The sequence below is a fragment of the Lepidochelys olivacea genome (genome assembly GCF_965140295.1).
Source record: "Lepidochelys olivacea isolate rLepOli2 genome assembly, chromosome: 10".
NCBI classification, from domain to species: domain Eukaryota; kingdom Metazoa; phylum Chordata; order Testudines; family Cheloniidae; genus Lepidochelys; species Lepidochelys olivacea.
In genome coordinates this window covers 58047586-58075107 of record NC_140420.1, presented here as the reverse complement: position 1 = coordinate 58075107, position 27522 = coordinate 58047586, and the positions used below count along the sequence as shown (strand labels likewise).

General features: G+C 43.7%; 1 protein-coding gene across 1 annotated transcript in view; it reads left to right on the top strand.

Annotated features, from left to right (window-relative positions):
* FAM81A (family with sequence similarity 81 member A) overlaps positions 1-27294 on the top strand; it is a 36165-nt gene extending 8871 nt beyond the window's left edge. The window contains exons 2-9 of the mRNA XM_084642503.1: positions 4901-4968; positions 6386-6659; positions 7391-7509; positions 21914-22043; positions 23998-24104; positions 24877-25012; positions 25466-25661; positions 26233-27294. Of these exons, the coding sequence (XP_084498629.1) occupies positions 4922-4968; positions 6386-6659; positions 7391-7509; positions 21914-22043; positions 23998-24104; positions 24877-25012; positions 25466-25661; positions 26233-26354 (1131 nt within the window). The 5' untranslated portion in view covers positions 4901-4921 and the 3' untranslated portion in view covers positions 26355-27294. The remainder of the gene's footprint in view (positions 1-4900; positions 4969-6385; positions 6660-7390; positions 7510-21913; positions 22044-23997; positions 24105-24876; positions 25013-25465; positions 25662-26232) is intronic.
* Positions 27295-27522: the final 228 nt, after the last annotated feature.

Genomic DNA, 27522 nt, shown 5'->3' with positions numbered 1-27522 from the left:
GTTTAAAAAAATAAATCTTATTCATGGAATGCTATACTGTAACTGGAACACACACATTGCTACAAAAATGCTCTCCGTTTTCTAAGCAGTGCCTTGAAACATGTTCTAATGCATGAACATGAGATGTATTTTGATACTTTTTCAGGATATCCCTCACAGGTTTTTTGAACTTCAAAAGTTGACACTTGTATTAAAATAACCTGTTTTCTCCTTCCATCTGTTCACCATATTGCACCAAGTTTCATCAGCAATTGCAAAACTGTTTTCATAGAACTCTTCGTATTCTGTAGCAATTCTGAGTTCACATGGAATTCAGGATCAGGCCCAATGTGAAAAAGGAGTGATCATTGCTACATCGTAATAGGATCCTCAGTGGGCTGAAGGGCCTAGTGGTTAGTGTCCACTCATTCATGGTGCAGTGGTAGGGTAGCCTGCACCCATCCACTCCACTGGGCTCTGACCCAGGGCCCGAGGAGGGTCAGCAGCATTTGCCTACAGGGCAGAACTCTGAGCTACTTTCCCTGGGTCCATTCCTACCACTGCTTCACTCCCTCAGCTTCTGGCCCCAGATAAGGAGAAAAGAAAAATGAAAATGAAACCCAACTGCCAGCACATATGGGGCTCTGCATACAATCCTGTTCCTTCAGGGAGGCTTCTCCAGCCCCGCTTCAGGATTGGTCTGCACTCCTCCGCAACCTCCCCCTTCAGATATTGGTTGCTTCCTTTTCAGCCCTATTTCCAGATGGAGCATGCTCTGCAGGGTTGGAAGGGAGGGGCTAGCTGGGCTCAGTACTGCCCTTTAACCCTTCCAGTCCAGTGTTAGGTTTGTATACCCCATTACAATGTTAAAAACATTTGTTTTTAGATGGCATAGAGTAGATGGATTTGGTTATGGCTACCACTCCTTTTTGCAAGTAACTTACTGAGCCAAATTCTGATCTCATTTACACTTGTATAAATCCAGAGTTGCTGTATTGAAGTTAGAGTTAAATGGGTGCAAGTGATATCAGGATCTGTGGTTATTACCATATGTATTATGGCTGTTTGAAATAGAAAACAAATGGGTAAAAGACTAAATTTTGACCAGATTTTCAGTGACCTCTGTTTCTACAGGCACAAGTTAGATGTCTTTCTGCCAGTATTTGAACCTGTATAACATATTAGCCCATATAATGTACTGTCTCAAACATTTGTTCCATTCTTCAACAAACATATTCTTACGTATCCTGACTGTGTTTTGTTTTTGTATTAATCATTGATGCAAAAACGTTTCCTATTACTAGGAATATTTTGTTGTTTCCCATCAGTGCCATAGGTTAGCAATGTTGACCTTAGTTGGTGGTTTCCCAATTTCTGATGCTGGAGATGAATTAGTCAACAGATGGTTTGTTTATTTTTGTGTGGGGTTTCCTCTCTCTCAAGGCTACTCAACCCAACTACAACTGAGTCAGGGGACCTGGTTAAAACATGGCTGGCTCCTGATCCAGTACACTAGGGTTAACATTTCCATTATTAAATTGCAAAGCCTATTATATTGGAAACACAGTTAAGTCTGCTCCACAGACTGCAGTGTTGTGGAATCTATTTGTCTCTCAGAACAAGCTTTCAAATGGCTGGGTTACTTAAATGGAATACTAATGGCCACAACGTGATACACTTACTTATGCTGAATAGTACATTACACCATGAATATTTCTACTCTATAAGAGGTACTCTTGCTCCTATAGAGTAGTATCACAGCCTAGCTATGAAGTTGGTGGGGTTCATTTGGCTAACCATAAATCTTTCTTGTAAGGATTTTTGGTTTTAAATTACTGATTTTAATGAATATTTCATCTGTGAATAAGTCTCTTAACTTGGGATATTTTAAAATTTTCTGGGGATTGGTAATTCCAGGGTACAGCTGTAGATGCTAACAAGCAGACACTCACCATTAATTGATCCATGCAAAAGTTAACCATAATTGAGAGGGGAGTGTCAGCTTTCACTGAATTTTCTTGCTTTTACTGGTTTTTTAAATCACAGTTTAGAATTATTTCTATGCTATTTTTGTATATCAATTTAGAGTTGGATCAGAAAGGTATAGCAGTTTAGAAAGTTGTAGGTGCCTGTGAGTATTGGGTTTGTTTTAGGGTGACCAGATGTCCCAATTTTATAGGGACAGTCCCAATTTTGTGGTCTTTTTCTTATATAGGTTCCTATTACCCTCCACCCTCTGTCCCCTAATTTTTCACCCTTGCTGTCTGATCACCGTAGTTTGTTCAGATGACCACAGATGTCAATATATAGGGACTGTCCATATGAACACTTGGCGCCTGGCAAGCTGGAGTGTAAATCTACCCCACACTAGCCTGCTGTGCACTAAAATGTCTGTGTGGACCCTGCTGCTGCGCACTGAAAGTTCGGAAGTGCACTTAAATTATATTGCTTCAAAATGGGAGTGATCAAAGCACATTATGGAATTTTAATGCATGGCAGCAGGGTCCACATGGACACTTATTCCATGGCAGGCTAGAGTGAGGTAGATTTACACCCTGGCTTGCGGTGAACTAAATATTCATATAGACAAGACCTTAGAATCATGGGGGCAGATCCTCAGCTGGTGTAAATTCTCATAGCTTTGAGCTAGGCCACAGACCCAATCTTGCAAACATGTACTGTTGAAGTTAATGGGACTATTCATAATAGGGAGCAATAATAAAGGGGAAAATTTTCAAAGGCATAAATGGGAATTAGGTGCCCAACGTCCATTCCTGTCAGTGGGATTTGGATGCCTAACTGCCCTTTATGTTTTCTGAAAATCTCCCCATAGTCCCAAAAATATATTTGTAAAAAAATCTAAACCAGTTCATGTATCCATCTTTTTATCTGAAATGAAAAGCAAGGGCACAGTTTGAGTATAGTTTTCCCCAAATGGGAGTGGTCTGCATGAAATCCAGTGTAAGCAGATCCTGGTGACCATCCTGACAAAGTGTGGTGTGTACATCACCTAAGCAATTTAGTTAATTTCTAAAATTAGACAAATGGTTACTTGAGCTAGCTTGAATAACAATAGCCGTGGAGCTGCAGCAGCTGGTTCAGCAGCACAGACCCTAGGTTATGTACTTGTGTCTAGTCCGTACACTGCTTCCTTGGCTTCAGTGATATTGTTATTTGAGCAAGCTAGAACAAAGCTACCCTGGTTGTGACTACATGTGCTGAAGTCACTCTAATTGCAATGTATTTGAATTTTTTCCACTAAACTAATTTAAAACAAAATTTTAAAATAGCACCATATTAATTATGATCTGAACATTGAGAGAAACTACCAGACAATCCTTGTGTTGCAAATTCTTCTCTCATACTGTAGATACTTGAAAAATATCAAAGACATGCAGCCTTAGTGCCAGGAGGATTGGTAATGAGTTGCAAAGCCATTGAACATCATATCACTGTGTGGTCACTGTTACACAATTTATATTTATGCATGGGTACTGTATAGTAATATTTGAGATACCACCAAATTTATCAATACTTAGAATGGGAAATAGGAGTTGTATAGATAATTTCCACTGTGCTCACTAGGTCAATAATGACTAAAAGTTATCTTGTGGCTTTGAGGTGACTTTAGCAAGTCTCAGTCCAGTTCACAGTAGAGAGGTATCTGTTAGACCTGGGTGGGAACCAGATTTTCTGTTTCATGGGAAATTCCATAATTTAGAATTTTTTTTCTGTTCTGAGACACAACAAAATCAAAAAATTTGAAGTTTCCCATGAAATGAAATTAAAAAAATTAAATAAAATACAGATGTTTCATTCTGATTTCAATAACATACAATTTTTAAAAACCCTGAAAAATTGTTTGGAAACAAAACATTCCATTCTGAAAAGATCAAAATGGAACACTTCAGCCTTATCAGGATGTTCTGTTCCATTCTTCTCATGAAAAAGAATTCCATATCAAAATCAACATATTTCCATAAAAGATATAGTTTTCAACAAATCAGCATTTTCTGACAAAAATGTTCCATTGGAAAATTTCCAACAAGCTTTTGTGTCCACATCACAAAGCCACCAGAGGCACTAACTGGAACTCTTCTCTGATGAGAGAGGCCAAGAACTGAATGTCAGATTCATCTCTGTGCAGAAGACAAACACTAGACTTCTGAACCACTTGAGTTCCCTATAGGCCTTTCATGGGGCAAATTTCACCTGGCCTAAGCCCTGACATAATAATATCCTCTCACCCCTAGTAGTTGTCCTGTTTGCGGACTGGTGTTAGGAAGTTCACTTTGCCACTGCCTGTGCCAATCTTGTTCTGGGAGGAAGGATGGTCCAGTGGTGAGGGCACTGGCTTAAGACATGGGGAGCCAGATTCATTCCTTGTTCCACCAAGAACCAACCTCCTGTGTGACTCTGGACAAGTCATTTAGCCTCTCTGTGCCTCAATTCCCCAACTGTAAAAAATTGGGGTATTAATGCTTCCCTATTTCAGAACAGGGTTGTGAGCCTAAACACATTAGAGACACTAAACCGCTTTGAGGTCGACTGATGAAAAGTGCTATATGAGAGAGGCTTTACTATTATTAGTGGATAAACTAAGAACTACTATTATTAGTGGATAAACAAAGAACTACAGCCTACAGGCTTGTCAATCTAGCAGCTTTCATGCATGCTGCATTCACTTGAAAAAGCTTTTTAGTTGTTTTTAGTCATCTAATTCTCCCCCCTGTTTTGTTGTGTTATATCAAATTTTGGATGCAAGTAGTCTGAAAGCAAAATCATGGGCAATATATCAAATGTCTTCCAATGTCAGAGTTGTTAGCATAATCTTAAGGTTCACTTAAAACAGATACACAAAGTCATTTCAGTGCCAGATATAAACAACTGTTAAATAATTTAATGTGTATTTTCTCAACAGACATAAATTATTGAAAAGAAAATGGCACAACGAAGCCCAATCTTTCCGACACTTGCCCCTACTGAAAGGTACAGTCTGGCATGTTAGAAATCTAGAATCTACAGAGCGCAGGAGTATCTGTGCTTCTCCTTTAATTCTCTATTTACAATCATGCTTAACATTGTAGCTTTTGTACTTAATGCAACAATTAAACTAAATTAAATATGGTAGACATATACTCTGCTTATCCAAATCATGGGCCAAATCCTAAAGCCCTTGGCTTTTATTCAGTCCTTTCTCAAGGAAAATTTCTACTGGCTTCAACTGTGACAGAGTGAAAACCCAGGACATCAGGACTTGTCCCAGTGGAAGTCTTTCACGAGTAAGGAATGAAGGTAAAAATTTGGGGCCAAATTCTATGCTCATTTACACCCTGGTTGCATCTCCATTAACTTACATTGTGCTATAATTTCACTGAAGTGAAAACAGAATTTAACCTTCACTTCATGATTTGGCCCCTGTGAATATCAGATAACATACAGCATACAAGAAAAAAAACTAAGGTGTTTAAAGAAAATAACTAAGAGCTGTTTAAAGGCACAAAGGGGCATTAGGCACCCAATGCTCATTGACTTTCAATGGGAGCTGAATACCTATTTTTCTCTTTGTGCCTTTGAAAATCTTTCCCCCAAAGGATTACAAAACTTAACCTCTGCGAAAGACTGCGTTCATTGATGGCTGGATTTTCAAAAGTCTCAGCACCTCAGCAGCAACTATTGCTTTCAATAGAAGCTGCTCAGCGCTGAGCTCTTTTGAAAAATCTGCACAATTATTTAGGTGCCTAAATGGGAGCTGATGTTGCCTTAGAGACTGTGAGAAGCTTGGATTTTGTCCCTCCTGGATTTACAAAGCTTTAGCATGCATTTATTCAGCTCCCAAGAGAAATTTTTGGATGCATACTCCAGGAGTAGCCTTACTGGGAGAGAAGAGAAGATATTTCTTCTTAGTCTATTTTTATTTAACTTTATTGCAGTTATTGCGTTGAACAAAGATGGATAAAAAGCAGCTGCAAAGTTTGCACACATGTAGTAATGCTTGCAAAATTTAATCAAAACCATGCTGAGTTCATGTTCCCAGCCAAAGTGCTTTGTCTGTCTTAATTTGTCCCAAAACACACTAATATCCTTTTGTTAAGTGCACATGCCTGGGTTAGTCACCCTAAGTGAGGTGAGGAGGAGGCCCTGATCTCCCTTTACACCTATTACACATGGCAGTAAATGCTGCACCTGCTTATGTACAGTAGTGGGCCTCTCCCTGGAAGTGTTCAGGATTTCTGGGAGGTAGTATTCTTTCTGGAGGCACTCTACCTCCCAGTGGTTCTATTAAGGTGGTATCAATCTTACATACATGGCTGTGGTTAAAAGGTACCATAGAACTGTGAGTAAGGTCCTCAGTATCTGGCAATGCATTAATAATTCATTTGTTTGAATATATTTCTTTTGTTAGACGGGTTCGAAATATACCACTACACAGCCAAGCTTTGACCGCGGTCCCATTAGCATCTGCAAGTCTAGTGGATCAGCTAGAAGACAGAATTCTAAGCCATGAGAAAACAACTGCTGCCCTTGTGGAACACGCTTTTCGCATTAAGGAGGACATTGTTTCCACTTTGCATAGAATGCAGAACAAAGGAGGAGGAGATCGGTTGGCTAGGCAACTCTTAGAAGAACACATCCGAAACATAACGGCAATAGTGAGGCAGCTTAACCGGGACATTGAGGTATGTTCTGATTCTTTCCCGGGCCTGACCTCATCTCTGCTATTGACGCCAAGAGTAATAAGAAAATTTAGTAAGATTTAATATGTGATGCAAGTATAAGATCTGTGTGTACATCCTTACAAAGTGCATGCAGAGTATGTAGTTCTTTTCGTGGCTATAAAAAAACCATACAGGGTGGCAGAAATTTAAATATAAATTCTACACAAACAGTTTTGCGGTGCTAATCTATTTCCTTTCAACACAAAACTAGAAAATGTAAGAAATCATCAGTTAATGCAGCACTAACATGCATTTCAACCTTAGTTTAAAGGCCCTACCACCTAAACATACTCAGACTCCTCACCCCAGCAAGAAAAACTCCCTTTTATTTTCCACATGCACCACCCACAATGCACACATCCAGGTGATCCAATCACAATTAAATATGCAACCTTAAGGCTGACGTCTGCAGAAATTAGCAGGGTAGTGGTAGATGGACAAATATAGGCTAGTATTTGAGTGCCCAATTCTGCTTCCAGTGTGACTTCAGTGAGAGTTGTGTGTGTAGATTGGGCCCTGAAAATCAGGAGAAGCCATAAATTAATATAATGCATCACTTTCTGCATGTCTATAAAAACAGTTATTAAATTAAAAAATAGATTTTATATTTGGATTTTGCAAAATGTAATAAGTGGCCTATTGAATGTATAATTGACTTATTGAACTCCCGTTTGCATATTAATGCGTTATAGACGCTGCAGGAACAGATACGTGTCAGGGATAACCTCAGTTATGGAACTAATTCTACCTTAAAGAGCCTGGAAATGCGGCAGTTGTCTGGTTTGGGAGATCTTCGGGGGAGAGTTGCAAGGTAAGTGTCAGTTTTGGGGGTATTTTTTGCAATCAGCTGATTTTCTATTAATCTTGAAGTATGCCTTTTACATTGAATGACAGTGGGTCAAATTTAACCTTGGCTTAACTTCCAGAATGAATTTGGCTCAATGTTTTCATGGCAATGCACAATAATCTCCTGCCTTCCAGTATCAAATATTAAAACTAGTTACATGACTTAATTCTTGAAATTAGATTTCAGTTAATGGGCTTGAATTCTAAAAATGCTTCAGTTTGGTTCAGTTTTAGAAAGGACTGAGGTTCAGGTTGGGTTGTCTTTTTTTTTTTTTAAAAGCTAACTCTTTAGCTCACCTTTAATAAAGATACCATGGAACAGTTTGCGTTCCCAGAGAGCAATATAAAATTATATATTGCTTTTGAATGTATTTGAAGAAGTAGAAACAAACTGGTTACTCTTATTAAACATTAGATAAACTGCATGTTATTCCCAGGGTTTAAAGTAAAGGGGAGTGGAGGAAAGCAGAGAGTGATAGAGATTCTACAGGCCAAGTTAAGCCTTCATATAGGCCTGGTCTACACTAGCAACTTATGTTGGTATAACTATGTTGCTCAGGGGTGTGGACCTAACTCCTGGAGTAGACAGGGCTATGTCGACGGGAGGGCTTCTCCTGTTGACGTAGCTACCACCTCTCGGAAAGGTGGATTAACTATCCTGCCAGGAGAAGCTGTCCTGTCAGTGCAGGTAGCCTCTTCGCTGAAATGCTGCAGTGGTACAGCGGCATCAGGGCAGTTTACCTGCTGCAGCATTTTAAGTGTAGACAAGACTTTGTTTTTAGATTATACTCTCAATGACACCTGGGTAAACCTACTTACAGCTGGCACCGATCACAAAGAAGACACAATTGGAAGGTAGTGGGGTTGCACACGTGTAGATGAGGACTTAATTTCGCATACAGAACCTTTATGATTGATGGCTTCTGCCAAATTACATCAGGGATGAATTTGTCCAATTATCTGGATTTTTGAAGACATTCTATTCTTTTTTGCCAGACCAGTTTTGTTAGTTGACTGCGGTTCATCTGAAATTATAGTTACTGATACCTTCAAAAGGTCAGAAAAACCTCAGCTGAGGGAGGTGAAAGGTTAAGTTTCTGTAAGATTTCCTGGTGTCTATATTGGGCGGCATATAGTTTCCATGTTGACTTGTTAGCCCAATTTCCAAGGAGTGGTTTAAACAGGGTTTAAAGCACTGATTATAGAGGACTGATTTTTTCAGACAGACATTCAGTCAGTTCTTTTAAGCACAGCAGGAAAACAAAACCAGCTCTTGATTTGTTGTCTTCAAGTCAGACAAACTATTGAATAATATTTATTTATCACTGAAGGGTCACTGCCAAATTCATCTGCATGAGTCTTCCTGCATAGCTCTCTTTCATATAACGGTTTCAGAGTAGCAGCTGTGTTAGTCTGTATTCGCAAAAAGAAAAGGAGTACTTGTGGCACCTTAGAGACTAACAAATAAATTTATTTGTTAGTCTCTAAGGTGCCACAAGTACTCCTTTTCTTTTTTCATATAAAGGATTCACAGTGAGATTCTACAAGATCCCATGTTTGGAGCAACACAACTAGTGCCAGCTTGTGTAGCCTTTATTCACATTGGTGAGTGCTCATTCATGCAAGTAGTGCCATTGAATTCAATGAGAATACTCACATGAATGAGAACTTGTAAAAATGTGGCCCTAAATGGCTAAGTGCTTAAAATGGGGGATGATAGTGGGCTATCAGCACTTAGACCATTATTTCTTCTTGATATGTTTACTCGGGGAAGTTCATGCTTTTCCCCTGATAATTATAACTACATGACAGATTACACAAAGTGCAATGCTCAAGGTCAGTCATCAGAGTGCCTCGGGCTGGAAATTCATGTTCGTTATTGAGACAGAACCAGTTTATTTTCTCTTGTTGTTTGCTGTTTCGTGGTTCCCCATCAGGCATTTTGTTAAAATCTTCCCCGTGAGGGGAAGAAAACTTGTTTTACTTGTAAATGCTGAATTAAATTAGGACATTGTTCTGTGAGAGTGAATGAAGTGCCTTCAGTTACAAGCACATTTTGCTGTAAAAATTCCCATAACTCCTGACTACAATTTATCATTATTTGTATTACAGTAGTGCCTAAAGACCCCAGCTGAGACTGCGACCTCATTGTGCTAGATGCTATACAAATATATAGTGGGAGACTGTTCTAAATTGCTTGCAGTTATTTCATCAATAAATTTGAAATTAACTCACTTGTATAATTTCACCCAAACTGTTCCACCAGGAGAATCCAAAGGGTGAGTCTGGCCTGCTGGCTCTCAGGCTAGATCTAGGAGTTAACTTTTTTTACTAGCTTCTGTAAGAATTTGAGTGTTAATCCAGGGTTCTGGCCAAATATCAACATGGGTGATTACATTCTGCCTATCTAAATTCCCCTTGCAATTTCAAATGGATATTGTATTATTTCCTATCATAAACCATTCTGTAGTGGATCTCATCTGTACAGTGTTGAACAGCTATTCTGTTTCTTCTTCCAGGTAGCTGCATTTCTCGGTGAGTGTAGTGTTATCCTTATAGACAGATGCTCTTGAAGCATAACACAAATCCAAACTCCCCCAAATTCTGGAGAAGTTCAGACCTGAACTGAACTTCACAGCTGTTCTCATCTCTATAAAGGGATGAGACTAAATCCCTACAGCTGAATACCCTCCAAACTCTGGGAAAGTTTAAGTTCAGATTCCAGCTTGTGCCTCATGCCCATCTCTACTTACTTTTATTTGCCAAACATTTTGAAAAACACTTTGAAATTGTTCAACATGAAAGATGCTGTATAAGTCCACCATAAATTATTAATATCAATAATAAATAATCAGCATCATTAAGCTAACTGAAACTTTTATGAAAGATTTAGGAACATGAGAATTGCCATACTAGATCAGATTAGTTCTCCATCTAATCCAGCATTTTGTCTCTGAAGTAGCCAGTCCTGTCTACTGTCAAAGGAAGTTAAAAGAAGCCCTTCAGAAGGCAGGTAAAGGGAATAACGTGCCAGTAGGGAAAGCTTCTTCTTTATCTGCAGTCATGAGAGGTTGATTTATGCCCTGAAAATGAGAGATTATATTTCTTCCAAAAAAATTTTTTTTTTTAAATTTTTGTGTAAAAGTTTGGATTTACCCCTGCAGCCCCTCCTGCCGGTAGTCATTGGGAATTAGCTCATCCAGCCCTGGAGCGCCCTCTGCAGGCTGGTGATCCACCTTCCCGCCAGCCCCCATGTCCCTCCCAGGACCTGGTGCCCTTTTCTCTGGAGTGCTGCCCCCCTGGCAGTCGCCCCACACTCTCAGGTTCTGGGTCTCCCCACCCAAGGGAACCCCCACCCTCTAACCCCAACTCACCTCAGTTTGGGCTACTGCCAGTCCCCACTTAGCTCCTTGTATCGGGCGCAGACTGCAGCATATACACCACTCATCACAGGCAAGGGGGTTTTGGACCTGCTGCCTCCACCTACCTGTGGGCTGCCCCTCTGCAGCCCTGCACCTATTCAGCCTCTAGTCAGGCCTGCAGCCTGAGGCTTTCCAGGCCAGAGCTCCCAGCAACTCTGGCCCTTCCCCAGCCCTGCTCCAACCTAGGTGTCCTGTTTGGCACCTTGCAGCCAGGCCCTTCTCCCTCTCCAGGCAGAGGGAGACTGACTGGGCTCTCACAGCTTCTTATAGGGGCTAGCTGGGCCTGATTGAGGTGGCTGCGGCTGCTCCTTTAACCCGGCTGGGCTTTTCCCCACAGCTCCAGCCCTCTCTCTGGGCCAGCCTCAGCCCGTCAGGGCCGGAGCGGGTAACCACCCCACTCTAGGAGGGAGGGTCAGTCTGCTCGGGCTGCCCTGCTGGCTGGAGCTCTCTCCTTTCTCTGGCTGCCCTGGGCTGTTGCTGCTGGCTGGAGCTCTCTCCTTCCCTGGAGGACTGCTGCTGCTGCCGCCACAGCTGCTGAGTGTGTGTGTGGGGGGCTTTGCTGGCCTGCTCCCCCTCCCCCCACCTCTGGAGGGAGAAGCCAGGACCTCACTACTGACACCTCTGGGGGTCCTTCCTGCCTGGACGCCAGGGCTGCTGGAGCTGCTGCTGCATTTGTTCTGGGGAGCTGCTGGAGCCTGGAGCAGGAAGAGGACTAATAGGACCATCGGCTGCTGGGGGAGCGCACAGACCCTGGAGACCACTGTGGAGGGGGCCATTGAGGACTGAGTGATTATCGAACTGCGCTTTTGTGGTGGGGGTCCTGACTGTGTTTGTGGGGAGGTAGGGGGTGTGGCGTGCAGCCTGCCCCCGGTCCATGTGTGTCCCCAACCACCACCATTGCCCCCTCCACCACCGCCACCGGCCACATACCATCGGCCTCAAGCTCCTGCCTCTAGGACTCAGCTGCTTGCCTGGCCTGCCATGCCTGTTTCCACCATTTGAGCCTGCAGCAGCAGCCAGCCAACAGTGACTTTTCGCAAGCACACGTGCCGCCCCTCCTTTTTCGGACTGCCTCCCCTTCCAATTACAGCCCTTTGCCCCTCAGCTTTTTTGCCTAAGCCCCTTGCGAGCCCAGTTTGTTTGCCTACCCATTTCCCCTCCACGGTTTGGTTTGTTTGTCCTGCCCTGGCCCTATGGCTAGCCCCTGGGTTCCCCTGCCACCCCCAGCCTGGCTACTCCCTTTCCTTTGCAGCCCCCCCCTTGTGTGCCCATGCCCCCCTCTCATGTGCTTGTGTCCCCACCGTTTTGGTTGATCACTGCACCCCCCTGATGTTATTGTGACCTTCCCTCCCCTAGTGCAGCTAGAGGAGCCGCACTTCCACCCTAGGTCGGTGTCTGACCCCCCCCCCCCGCACAAGTCCTTGATAGCCCACGAATCTGCCCCCCCCCCCCCCCCGTTTTGGGCGCTCTCCTCCCTGCCTGCAGCCTAGCGGGGAGGAGTGGTTGACCTGCTTCCCCTCTCAACCCCTTTCTCTGGTGTTTTTTCCCCTCCTTCCCAGCTCATCATGGCAGGAGACATGACGGGTGGGTTCCCTGGGGGAGACCCCGCTCCCCCCCGACACCTCCGATAGCCTCTACTTCAACCGCCACTGCCGAACCACTGGCTATTGCCCCAGCTGGGGCACCGTCAGTGGCGGGCAATGGGGTGACCTCCGCTGCTGCCAAGTCTCTTTCCCCCTCCGATTCCGGGGGAGCTCCTAGCTAAAAAGACTAGGCCTTCCATGGCAAGGGCTGCCCCCACTGCCGCGGCCCTGCTATCGGCCGCAGCGTCCCTCCCTGCTGTTCCCTCCACCAGCACCGTGGGTGCCACCCCCTCCAGCCCCCAGAGCGTATACCCAGGTGGCGGCGGCCCCCTGCCAATTACTTTGTCATCTCTCCCAGCCACCGCCACTGTTACCATCCCTACCGACCGGGGCCCCTTCCCCACCTTGACCAGAAAGCACGACATCTATTGCCTCCTGGTGCCTGCCTTGCCCTGGAGACCTACGTGTGGGCGTTGGCGAGGGTGGCGATCTCCAGAATGTACGGCAAGGTCGTCTTCTTCCTTGCCTCGGAGGCTGCCGCCCAGGAGGCGGTGGCGAAGGGCCTGGCGGTGGGAGGCATGTTCATCCCCCTGGAGCCGCTGGAGGACCTGGGTGCCTGTGTAGTCCTGACCTCTATTCCTCCTTTCCTCCCCAATGCTGCCCTGCTGCCTGCCCTCTCTACCCTGGGGGAACCAATCTCTGTCATCAGCCCTCTCCCGCTGGGCTGCAAAGACCCCACCTTCCGTCACATCCTCTCGTTCCGCCAGCAGGTGCAGCTTCAACTGCTGCCAGCGGTGCGTGGTGGAGAGGCGCTCAAGGGGTCTTTCTTGGTCACCTACCAGGGGGCCCATTACCGGGTGCATTATTCCATGGGAGAGGCCCGGTGCTACCTCTGCTGGGTGATGGGGCATGTCCTGAGGGACTGCCCCTTGGCCCAGCACAGAGGAGCACCTGGGACCCCCGAGCCCTGGCAGGGCGCCAGCCCCATCATTGCCAGCACCCCTGGCTGCCCAACACCCGGAGCCGCCCCTCCTCCTCCTCAGCCCACCACTTCTCCCGCTTGGGCCCAAAGGGTACTTCCCCCAGTGTGCCCAGATGAGCAGGAGAGCCCTGCCTCTGCTGCATGCACTCTGGCAGGGCCCGTAGAGGAGGGTCCGGTGGGGGTATCGCCGGGCATGGGAGAGGGCTCGCCCCAGGGGGAATCTGCCCCCCCTCGGGAAGGCAACGGTGGGGCAGCACGAGTCCCCGAGTCATCATCCTTGCCCCTGACCCAACACCTGTTACTCAGCCCGCAGACAATGCCATGGAGGGCTGGACACTAGTACGGGGAAAGCGGAAGGCTCGAGCTCCGCTCCTGCCATCCGATGCAGAGGCCCTCCGGAAAACCAGGAAGGAGGGCACCGCTACCGAGCCTTCCACCCTGCCCACGGCCAAGTTCCATCCACCGGTGCCGGCTGAGGAAGATGTGGCAGCACCGGAGAGGAGCACCGCCCCTCCATTGGGGTCCCTCCCCACGGAGACCTCCAATAGAGCCCCTCCTGCCACTTTGACATCCAAAGCCCCTGTCAGCCCCGAAGCGAGCACGCTCCGGGCGCTGGCGGGGAGGGCCTCAGGGTGGTGGGAGGTGATCTCCCCTCCATCTATGAGGAGATTGAGGCCCTGGGTCTGACCCTGGTCACCCAGGGGGAGGATGACCCTCTGCCAGCGGGCCTCAACCTGAGCGACCTCACCCCGGCCCTCCATTCCCAGTGCCCCTTTCCCATAACCCCTGCTTCTGCTCCTGCCTTTGAGGGTCCCCTGGACTCTTTGACCTGCCCGGCCACAGGTGGCACTCCGCTGACGGCCGCCGAGCCTCCTGAGGCGAAGGCTAGTGCCTCGCGGCCAGGACCTGAGTTACCAAGGGTATCCCCCGTTGGCGTGGGGCAACCGACTTCCTTCCCGTGCAGGGGCCCCACTGAAAATTGCCCACCCTCTGATGCCGTGGCTGTCACACATGCCGGGCTCAGGCTCAACGGCAGCACTGGGGACCCCCCTCCCCATCCCTCAGACCCCTGAGCCAGACCAAGAGGAGCCATCTCCCAGCGGCCCAGCTACTGGGGCCCAGGATCCTGCCTCTGGCTCTTGGAGCTTGGGTGTAGGGATGGTCTTTTGTTCACCCTCCTGTCCCTGGATCAGGAGAAGGCATTCGACAGGGTGGACCACGGGTATCTCCTGGGCATTCTGCGACCGTTAGGTTTCGGATCCCAGTTTGTGAGTTTTCTCCAGGTGCTGTATGTTTCCGCAGAGTGTCTGGTCAGGGTCCAGTTGAGCCTGACCAGTCAGCTTCGGGTGGGGAGTACAGCAGGGGTGCCCCCTCTCGGGCCAGCTGTACGCTCTGGTGATCGAGCCCTTCCTCTGTCTCCTCTGCAGGAGGTTGACGGGCTTGGTGCTTCGAGAGCCGGAGCTGCAGCTGGTCCTGTCGGCATACGCCGACGATGTGCTTCTTGTGGTCCAGGACCCAGGCGACTTGGTGCGGGTGAGGCTTGCCAGACTGTGTACTCGGTGGCCTCCTCTGGCCGGGTCAACTGAGTCAAGAGCTCTGGTGGTCGGGGACGGGTGGCAGGTGAGCTGCCTCCCACCCATGCTTCAGGCCATCCAGTGGAGCGCGGGTCTGCTGCTCTATCTCGGCGTTTACCTTTCTGCCATGCATCCGTCTCTGCCAGAGAACTGGCACGGTTTGCAGAGCAGGGTGACGGAGCGGCTCTGGAGCTGGACAGGACTACTCAGGTGCCTCTCCCTTCGACGGAGGGCACTGGTACTCAATCAACTAGTCCTGTCCATGCTCTGGTACTGGCTCAACACCCTGGTCCCGGCCCCGGGCTTCTTGGCCGACCTCCAGACAGCAATTCTGGAGTTCTTTTGGCCAGGACTGCACTGGGTCTCTGCAGGAGTCCTCCGTCTGCCCCTTGAGGAGGGAGGGCAGGGTCTGAAGTGCCTATGCACTCAGATCCATGTCTTCCGCCTCCAGTCCCTGCAGAGACTCCTTTATGGTGCAGGTAGTCCGGTGTGGAGAGTACTGGCGCATGCCTTCCTGCGCCGCCTCCGAGGGCTCCAATATGACTGGCAGCTCCTTTATCTCGATCCGAGAGGTCTTCCGCGAGACCTCTCCGGACTGCCGGTCTTCTACCAGGACCTCCTCCGGACCTGGAAACTGTTCTCGGCGACCAGGTCCGTGGCGGCCACCAAGGGGGCAGATCTCCTCACGGAGCCCCTGCTACACAATCCCCAGCTCCGTGTGCAGGTGGCGGAGTCCCCCTCAGTGTGCTAGAAGTTGGTCCTGGCAGAAGTCACCAGAGTCGGAGACCTCCTGGATTACGACCGGGGAGACTGGCTGGATCCCCTGACGCTCGCTCAGCATATGGGACTCTCCAGGCCTTGCACTCCCCGGCATGTACTTCAGGAGGTGAGGGCCGCTTTGACGCCCACTGCTCGGGTTTACCTCGATCGGATCCTGCACGAGGGCACACCCCACCCACCCACCACCCCAGGCCCTCCGGACCTTTTCATCAGGCCCCTGCTCTGTGGACCCAACTGGTCCCCCCGCCCCTTCTCCGTGAACCGGCTGCACGGTTCGTTTCCAGACTGCACCAAGGAAACATCTTTACATGCTCGTGTTCCACATTCTTTACTTCCTCACCCTCGCGTCCCACCCTGACACAAAGTGGCAGGACCTCCTGCCACCTTTAGAGGGTGAGGAGCCCCAGTAGGCCAGTCTATGCTCCACCCTGGTCCCAAGGCCCGCTGGGGATAACAGCTGGCGGCTCTTTCATGGGGCCTTGAGCACGGGCATGTATTTGGCGCAGTTTACCCCTATCCCGGACACCTGAACATGAGGGCGCGAAGGAGACTCTGGCGCATGTTTACTTGGAGTGCGCCAGGTTGCAGCCCCTATTCCGGCTCCTCACAAATATCCTGTTACATTTCTGGCTGCACTTTTCTCCTCACCTCCTTCTCTATGCACTCCCTATCTTTGGCCCCACAAAGTTACAGGATCTCCTGGACAACCCCCTCCTGGCCCTGGCTAAAACAGCCATCTATAAAACCAGGGAGAGGAGGTTGGCCAATGGAGACTCCTGTGACTGTGGGGCCTGTTTCCGATCCTCTATCCGTTCACGTATCCGGGCAGAGTTCCTCTGGGCGGTGTCCACTGGCTCTCTTGATGCCTTTGAGGAGCAGTGGGCACTGTCCGGGGTTCTCTGCTCGGAGTCCCCGTCAGGCTCCCTTCTTTTGACCCTTTGACCGCACTCCTGTCCCTGTTATTTCATTAGTTGTCCCCCAGAATCATGTGGTTTCCAGGTCCTGTATATCCTTCCCTTAGGCTGGGGGGGGAGGTGGTCCTTAAGCAGTGAGCGGGCTCCCGCCTGTCCTCTTCCCAGAACCCAATAGGTACACTTTGTTATTACAACACTGGATGATCTTTTCAAAGTGTCTTAGCGGTAAACTGATATACTGTAGCACACATGTTCAGATGATCCATCCAAGGTCCCACATACCAGTGAAGCCTACTGTTATAGGCTTCAATGGTTTTAAGTTATGCATAAATGCATAAATGTTTAAGTTTTGCCTTGCATTGGCCCCTGTGCACTGGGGTGCATTTCCTTGCTATATGAATGGAACAGCTGTTAAAACTTCTGCGCTCGGTGAATTATGTTCATTATGTTTTTTCACAAAAGCATAGAAATCATGAAATACTTTTTAAAAAAAAACTGATAAGCTATCCTGGACTGGAATGCTTTTTATCCTTATTACAACTAGCTGCTCTTGAATATTGTTCTTTTGTCCCTACAATGTTTGCTCCTTGGTGAATTGTGGGTGTAATTCCAACAACATCTTGAGATTTGTATCATAAGACACAAAGGAAAGCAAAAGCCCAGAACTGCAGCATGCTTTACAGAGTGGAGGTTGTATCTTGCATCTAGCAGGTGGAAGATTATTCTTTAAAACTATTTTGAAGTTTTAAAAAATCTTAGTCTTCTTTTGATCTCATACTTGGAAATGCAGTTTGAGCTTCCCTCTTGCTTCTGGCTTGACCAGTCTCTTTTAACTTTCCATGTCATTATGAACAGAATTTTTAGAAGGGCTCAGAACCAGGAATTGGGGCCAGATTTCTAAAAGAGCTCAGTTCCCATAAAGGCACCAAAATAAATAAATAAAAGCATGCTGATGCCTATGGCATGTGCAATATGAAAACTCACTGAAATGTTACTGTGCTTGTAGATTCTTCAGCCAAATGATATACTGTTAAATTTTTGGTTCCAGACACATAGGAGTAAACAAGCATTGTGTGCTTGCTTATGCCCCCTTCCCCTGAGCAGGCAGAATGGGGAGGGGCAGGGACTGACACATCCTGACTGTTCCTGACACACAACCGTCCCATCACTAATACACCCTTTGCTTGTGAGGCAGAACAGTGCATCATGTGTAACCACTGCTACCCTGAGTAGCTTGCTTGCACATTTGAATATACATCATGCTAACTACAAGTCACATGAGTGTTGTACAGGATTTAGTCTTAAGTAAACCATTTTTGTACTTGTATGTACCTCCTGCAGAAAAGTACTTGGTTTGGTGCCCAAATGCATATAGCCACTAGCGACAGTCAGGGTATGTCTACACTTGGAGCTGTTGGTGTGATTCCCAGCTTGCACAGACATACTTGCACTAGGTCTCACTGAGGTAGCGCACTAAAAATAGAAGAGTAGCTGGGGTGCCACAGCAGCAGCGAGCGAACAAGCTAGCAAAATACAAACCTGACTGAAACTTCTGGGTACATACGCCACACAGCTATTCTATGTTGCTGCTAACTGTTACCCTGGCTACACTACTGTTTTTAGCATGCTAGCTCAATGCGAGCGAGCGTGCGTATGTCTATGTGATCTGGGTAGCACACCCACTCCAACTGTAGGCATAACCTCTGAAGTAATAGAACAGCAGACTCTCCTCATATTTGTCCAATGATTTCTTAGCAACAAAAACACTTTTCAGTGATTCATAAAACTAAATACTCCTTTTGTTTACTGAGATTTGGAAGGCAGCTTAATTGTGCAGTTTATATTAAACACCGCTGGTTTCTGCAATTATATTCTATATTGAAACCCAGAATACTTGGTTTACAAAGTCAGCTCCTTCCATGTTATTTTTTACTTACTGAGCGCATATAAATACAGAAGTTTGTAAAGGGATCTTGCAGTAAACATTCTTAAAAAAACAAAACAAACAACAAAATATACTTTTGGCCTAAGCTCCAAAAATGTGTGCTTGCAATTGCACACGAAAAAATGCCTGTGAAACTAGGTGATATTTGTCTGGCCAAAATGGGCATATTAAGCATGCAAATGTACACTATGTATTTATATATTTGTTTGCACAAAATTCTAATTGCATGTATAACCCTAGTAACTCCACAAACAAATTAGGTGGGTGACTGGATGTGTATTTTTGCATCCACCTTTTTGAAAATCGGGTCCTTTATGTCCTGTAAGCTCAGCACTTAGATTTCAAGTAACAAAATTTCTTCAGGGACTTCTTCTAATCCCACTCTTTTGTATCTTCATATTTTTTAAATGATCTCACTTCAGGTAAATATGTGCCACGTATTTTTTATTTGGCCTTTGAAAATCTGTTAGGGTACAAAGAAGTGACTTTTTCTCTTTTGTGTTTATGTCCCACAAGCCATTAGCATGCTTTTGGCTAGGTGTGTGGGCTTGGCAATATGATTTTGTTAAAGATAACAGCACAAGGTATTAATTAATACTGCAGGTTGGATTTTGATACATTTTTATTTAAAAGAACTTTATAGTCACATTAGAGATTGGCCAAAAAAGAACCTGAAACTAGAACTCGTTCAGATTTCAGAGGAGTATGACTGGAGTGGTGTTGGATTTGTACACCATCCTCAGGGTTTTGTTACAGAGTAAAATTCAAAGCCATAAACAGGTTCTGTTTTTATCCTAATTTCGATGTGGCCAAAATCTCATTAGAATGGTCACTGTAATGAGCTTTTGGCCCAACAGAGGTGAAGTCTCTTGAGATTGTTAGTTTGTCTTTATCTGAACCAGAGTTATTTTAAGAAACAGGTATTGCTCAAATTGTAAATCATGCTATCTTATTTTTTGGTTGGTACCATTTGAAAACCAGTGGAGACATTCATTAAACATTCTTTTATCATTACAAACCTTTAACTACAGATTTACATTCGTGCAATGGAGGTCAGAATCTGGCCCCATAGCTGCAGCATATCTGTACTTTCTTCTGGGAAGATACCAACCACATTCTTGAATGTACAGCACTGAGATAGTCTCTCTTTTGACCATACTGTACAGAGTACTGAATAAAATTTAAAGAAAATCCTAGTAAAATGAACATTAAGAGCATGCTGATGTCTTAAGACTTTGAGTTTATGCCTCCACAGTTTGTCATATGGTACCAACCAAAATATACCTGGAGAAATATAAACCAATATGTTCCGTTTATTCCAGATTAACATCAGTGTAACTGAGATCAGAATCTGGGATACTTTGGAAATCCCTTATGTTCTATACCATACAACCAGCTGCCCCCTTTCAAATGTACTCAATTTCACAAACAACAAAGATCCACTATGATCTTATGAGCCAAAAATAACAATGTGCCATAAAAATTATGGATGCCTGTTGCATACATTTGCTACAGTAGTTTCAAAGCAATTGCTTTTTATGCTTTTCTATGAGAACTCAGACACAAGACTAACCACTTCTTGGAGTCCATGTACTGTTGGTGAATAGACACAGGATAATTTCATGTCTCTGGTTTCCACTAATGGTAACTACATAGAGAGATTTAGCCTCTGTTCTTTCTCCAATCACTCCACAGATACCCTAGTCTGGAGGTACATCTTTAGTCCTATGTTGACTTTTTTCATAGATTCCAAGGCCAGAAGGGACCACTGTGATTATCTAGTCTGACCTCCCGTATAACACCGGCCAGCGCTTCTGCAAAATAATTTTTAGAGCATATCTTCTAGAAAAACATCCAATTTAAGTTGTTCTTGCTGCCCATATCACGTTTCCTCCAGTACACTGAATTGCTAAATGATGATTTTCTAATGTGTTCTCACTTCTCTATTACTTTGCTTCTTTTATTATTTTCATATTGTAGTTCTACCATATTGCTAAGTGTCTTCCCTTCTGTTTGCCATTTGAGTTGTTACCTTTCAAGCACAAAGGGAAAGTAACAATGATACTTGCTATAATTCAGATGATGAAAGTGCATCCCAGAGTGAATGCTTTCCAATTGAAATGATACCAAAAATGGTTAAAATGTGAGATTAATTTGGATAATGGTTTAGCGTGCTGTTGCTTGTCACATTCCACGCCTGCTTCTTCCAAAACCTTAACTGCTATCTGATCTTAATCAGTTCTGTATATTAGATTATGTAACTATGACAGTTACATATTTCACTTAACAAAAATACACATTACTCATACTTTTGAGAGGTCTTACTCCTGAACCGACAGTACCTATATTTTTACAACTCATTAATGCATTTATTGTATTATTGTAGATGAAATCTATCAGTCAAAAATATTTCTGAAAAGTGGGAGAAAAAACACAGGCATATACTAGAACACACCATTTGTCTTGAAAATGTGGTGGAATTACAGAAGTATTCCAATGTGCAGAAGAGAAATGGTAAATCTTATGGCGCAGTTCTGCCAATTCATGAGGCAAAACTCCCATTGCTTTTAATCGGAACTTACCTGGAGAGAAAAAAACCTCAAACTAATGACTGCAGAATTGGCCCTGAAGTAGTTAATATGGTTGCATGCTATTATTTTGTGAGTAGAAGTATAAATAAGCATGTAAAACCCAAAGCAGCTTAGGTGCAATAATTTAAATATGCTTTTTATAATTACTTTCTAATTGCATCTTGTAAGTAAACTGTGTGAGTAGCTGCCTGTCTGGCAGACTAATGGCCAATTACACACACCTTAAGAGATGTCTGATGGATCATAAGGAATAGCGTAAGGTACTGAAATTGTACATCCTTGAATTTGTAATGTGATTTCCATAAGCACACCTTTTGTCCATATGATTTCAGAGCTGAGATCTACCGCAGGATTGCACCTACTACAGTATGGAGACTTATACCAGTTATGGGGCAATTAGGTGGATGTTAGAGACATCAATATTTCTTTGAATCTCATAGAAAATAAATGTTTTGCAGGAGAGACTGATACCTTCATAGAAATGTCCATTCTAAAATAGATATATTTTAAAAAGTTTGGCCTATACATTGTGTTCAGTAACAGTCATCCATTGCTTTGGTATTTATTTATCTCAACAGGTGTGATGCCGGTTTAGCCAGATTGTCTGCAGAGCACAAAATTACATATGAAAGACTTCAAAGCCTAAGCAAAGATCAACAAGCTTCTAAAATGATCTTGGAATCTAAAATCAAAGAGGCAGAAATACAGGTATGTTGTATAAAACAAGTGATCCTCATAGGAGGGAGAGTTTAACTTCATGAACAAAACACCATATTGTTAAGCTAATGCCACTGGAGTTGCTGGCTTTCAGAAGAAACATAATCAAGGTCCTGACCATTTTTACTCATTAAAGATGCCATGACACTCTGTGCAAATGTAGATGCAAATGTGTCTGCTCTGGAATCCGGACCAAATCTGAATTGGTACGTACATTTCACCTACTTACATTCTTCTATTGCTCTAACTGGATAAAGTATTCATAATTTCCTGTCCCTAAAATGTTCTTTAGTGGTTGCGCGTATTGTTCTAATGTCTCTGTGAGCAACCCCAGTAATGGCTGCATTTCAGTAGGGGTTCCCTCTGGGTTAATCTGTGGCATTCAGCCACAAACCAGGAGTGATGCAGAGCCCCTGCAAGAGCACCAGGAACACTTTGTACCATGCAGGCACAGTTTCCACGAGTGCTGCTCCTTGTGCATTTTTCACGAGCCATTTGGGTTATACAAAATGCTGTATATAAGAAAATAGTTATACAGAATGCCATGATGCACCAGCCTGATTCCATGGGCGAGTATGGAGGGAGTGATGCCAGGGCTTTTCCTGTCTCTTTCTGTTTTACAGCAGACATGCAGGTGAGGGACAAGCTTTTTGCTTGTTCCTGTGCACTAGCATGGCCTCACAAGGGCCACTCACAATCTAGACTTATATCTGTGCAGTAATAATTCTGTCAAATATATCAAGTAATCCCACTGAGTTAGCCAGTGGTACTGTAGGTATATTAGTCACAGAGGAAAATCAATCCCATGACACCTCCAACTTCTATATTTAAACCCTGATCAGAAAAGAGCTCAACAAAGACATTTTCCATGATTCAAGTAGGTTACACTTACAATTTTAAAACATGGAAAAAAATCTATATTCCGTAACCTGCTAACTACAGTCTCATTCTTCATGATACCGTAGTTGAACATTAGCATTTCCATTGTATGCCATAAAAATTTCACACTGATCTAAAGCTTGGCACACAAGAGCAGTCTGATAATTCACTTTTTTTCTTACTAGCTTTTAAAACAATCTGTTCTGTTTTAATGAATGCCTCAAATATAGAAGCTGATTTATAGAAATGGATTGGTTTAAGATGCATTTTCTACACTTATATAATTAAAATATTCCTTTAATTTATGAACTCAGATTTCCCATGTGTTGAGTAACTCAGGTTTCCCAGGTAGTGAGGTATAGAGCTCTTAAGCAGTAACTTTTAAAATTACAATTTTACAGAGTTTGCCAGCACACTGACTGCTGGCACAGGGCCTGTTCTCTTGATGGGCCACATTTTACCTTCAGTCTCTGTGTGTAAATACCATTGTTGTCAATGAGAATTCAGCATTGGAATGAGGTTGTAACATGACCTGATGTGTGCACATGGACAATAATAGGAATTAATGTGTGCATTTGGGACAAATCTTATTTTCCTCCCTCCCCCATACTCTCTCAATGGGTTTGGAAAGTCCAGAAGGTAATGGAAGGAAGAATGAGGGCCTGCCCAAGAGGTGTGTACCATTGACAGTACTCCTGAGAGCTACCTCACACAGGGAGGTTTTGGAGGTGGGGTGCGGCTAGGTGATATTCCTCACCTACTCACAAAAACAGGTCCAGGCAGATGCTCTTACTGCAAGGAAACACAGCTCCCCCCCGGTTGTTGCTGGCTGAGAAATTGTGATCTTAGTAATGCTGCCACTCCAGTTGTGTGGGTTAGTACATTTTGCATGATGAGGACAGTTTAAAAAACTAAAAGGAAAATTTGCAAGTAGGTTAAAGTTTGGGCCCATCAATTAGAGCAGCATCCCTTTAAAATCTTCACTCATAATATAAGTATTTATGTTCCAAATACAATGTGTGATGAGTTCGAGGAGAAAAATAGTAAATTCAGAATTCTGTTTCAGATTTCTTACCTTCTGAGCAGAGTAGAGCAGTCAATAATGCAACAAGAAGCAAAACTGAAGATTGCCTACAAAGAGAGCAACCAACAGCTCCACCTTCTGGATGTTAAGTGAGTACTCACCTTGTTGGAAAATCATGCTATTTATACATCAAGGGGCTAGTCTTGCAAACCCCACTATGCACCTTTCTGTATTTTTAGGCACCTAAATACTTCTGTAAATCTGGTCACAAACCACTTTGAACTAAATTTGTAAAACATTATGTGCCAGATGTGAGTATTAAGACCGGGAAAAGAATGTATACTGTATATACATGTGCAGACAGCCAGACACGGAATTCAATAGTTGTAACATTTTCAAACTGACTGCAAATATATATGTGCATACAGAGTTACTGCAACTATCTCAGCACTATGCCAAAATGAGAGAGGCAAATGCATAGGACTTCAAATACTACAGCACATTGAAATTTATACATGTAGATCCAAATCCTAAAATCTTTACTCAGTTCTTTCCAGTCCAAATTCTCATGGGCTTCAAAGACTGTAAAGTGAATGGGATGCCACACTTGACATAGGCTATGACATACTATTTCTTGAAGGGTCTGCATCATATATGCCTCAAAATACTGCAACCATATTTTGTGCAACTAGTTGCTGTTCTATTACATTCTCTCATCCTTGATTATCTGAAACAATTAACATAAACCAAGGCTAGCAGTGTGAAATTTCAAAACATTGCATGAATATGCTGTCAAACATGCTATGGAGGAAGAAGGGGATTTTTATGCTGATTGTCATAAAAACTCCACAGCCCAGTGATCAAAGAACCTGAGATGCTCTTGTATATTTGCAAACATGCTCATTTATTTTATTCTCGTAGATTAAAAGGTGCAGTAGAAGAACTCAGCAGCCAGATATTGTCTGCCCGCAGCTGGTTGGAACAGGAACATGAACGGATTGAAAAAGAGCTTTTACAGAAAATTGATCAGATTTCCTTGGCCCTTAAGGAAAAGACTGTAGGTTTCTGTAATAAAAGAATAAACTGTTTTGAAAATACTTCTAGAGATGTATACAAGCAAATGTTACTGAGTTGGCATTTGGTGGGATTTTCAGAAGTGCTCAATATGGGCATAAGTCCACTGCTGTTGATGCAATGATAAAATTCCCATTGATTGGGAGCTTTTGAAATGCATCCTATAATGATAGATAAATCTGAACATTACTTTTAAATTTACAAATATTCTATCTTAAAAATAAAATGAAGAAGCAGCTTACAGTGACCCAGCCAATTTGAGAATTTTTATTAACTATATTCTATAACTGCTTAAACATTTAAATCTTGTATAGAAAATTATAAGTAAGCATTGATGCTTGTTGCATATCTAGGGAATGAACAGTTTATTACCCAAAGAATTTGGTAATTTATTACCCAAAGAATAACCAAATATAATTATTTTCACTGACCTCAGGAAATGAGTGAAAGGGCCATAGAGATGAGATTCAGCCAGATGTCAGAGAAACTTGATAAAATAGAAGAAATTCAAAAAATAACCATGGAGGAACATGGAACAAAACAGGCTGAAGAGAAGATAAATATTCGAATCAGCAAGCTTCAGATGGAGATTAATGAAGATATAAAAGAAATGAAAGCTGAAGTTAATGCTGGTAGGACCACTACTGTCAAGCTTTGTACTCTGAATTCTGCTACCAGAATTTAGCTATGATAATAATACTAATTTGCATTAATGTATCTTTCATCTGAGGATCTCAAAGCTCTTTACCAACTTTGGGACCGATTTTTCAACTGGGTGCATAATGGATGTACCTACAAAACCGTGCACGCACCTGTTGCAGGCACAGGTATCTGCACAGTGGGTGAGATTCCTACAAAGCACAGAGTGAAACTGAATTAGCTTTAGATTTCTTGTTGTCGTTTTCTTTGTCTTTAGAAAACAGAAGAATTCAGTAGTCTATTGAGGGAGTAGCCAGGCAAGAGGGTGTGGACTTGTGCTTGCCAACAGCTCTTGGCTGCCATAATGTGTATATGGGCACAGCTCCATTGACTTCAATGGAGTTTCACACATCTACACCAGCAGAGAATTTGGCCCGGTGTCTGTCTTTATTAGGGACATTTGCTCTACTGATAATGGAAAATGCACTGTTATATGTTGAATTTTGCTTTCTAATGTTCTTTAGTTTTAATAATAAAACTAATTCAATTTCTATCTGTAATTAGGGTTTGCGGCTATCTATGAGAGCATTGGGTCCCTACGGGAAGTTCTAGAAGCCAAAATGAAACTTGACAGGGATGAGCTACAGAAGCAGATTCACCAAATGAAGCAGGAAGTTCCGACATAGGGAGAGTCAAGATCATGACTGATCACAAGATTTATTCAGAGAGAAGAGCATTTATGTGTCTAAATAGGCTATAACCTCATTTCAATTTGTAATTAAGTGCATGTACCAAATAACATGCTTCTGTTCCAATGGTGTGTATGTTTACTGTAAGCGGTAAATGCAAGCTTTTAATAGCTAAGCTGATAAATAGTTTTTAGGGGGCAAAGCCCTAGCTCACCACTGTTTTACTCCAGTTGATTTCGGTGGAGTTACAGCTGTTTAAAAGTGGAGTAACACATTGGTGAATGTGATGCCAGATTTGTTAAAAGAACCTCAGTGCTGCCTCCACTTTTGTGGGTTTTGAAATATTAGCACTTGTACCCACAGTTAATTGCTCTGTTTAAAAGTCAAGCCTTAACAGGTCAATATCACTTTGCAATTCACCACCTTGCCAGATCTTTCTCTCATTGAAGTCACTGGAAATGTTCCCATTAACTTCACTGGGAGCAGAACTGGCTTCTAATAGACCAGTTTTAAAAATCCAAATACCATCAGAGAATGATGCCTTTGCTTCATTAAAACAAATATTGTGTGTGCGCACATGCGTGTTAACTATATAGTATTATATTTTGTAGTTGTAGGCTAAGAATAATCCATTTGAGGAACACGAGCAACTTAACATGTCGTCGTTTGAAGTCCTTAGGTATTGTGAACTTTCTAATTAATATCCAGGTAGAGCTGAGATGGGGTGAAGGATAACGTATACAGTATTTTATTGTAAGTTTTAATATCAGTTGTGTTCTTGTACATTGTTTCATTATGTCAGTGTAAACTTTGAGGGTTTTGCTGTCAGTGGAGAAAGTGATAATTCAAATAATTCTGGAGAACACGATGTAAAAATAAGATGCATTTTGATGTATCTTAAAATGTTTTATGATCTACTAGAAATTTGTATTGCTGATGTAAGACAACTGACTCTTCAGATTTAATTTATTTAAGTAGGTTTTAATAATTTAGCATGGATAAGTAGATTTGAATTAGTATTGTATTTACAAAATTTCCAAAGAATATTTTAATCTCTTAATGTACTTTATATTACACTGGTGCTTATGTCAATTTCCATAATAGATTACACAATGAAAATTAGCACCAACACTGTGTAGTAATCTAGATGGGAAAACATTCAGGG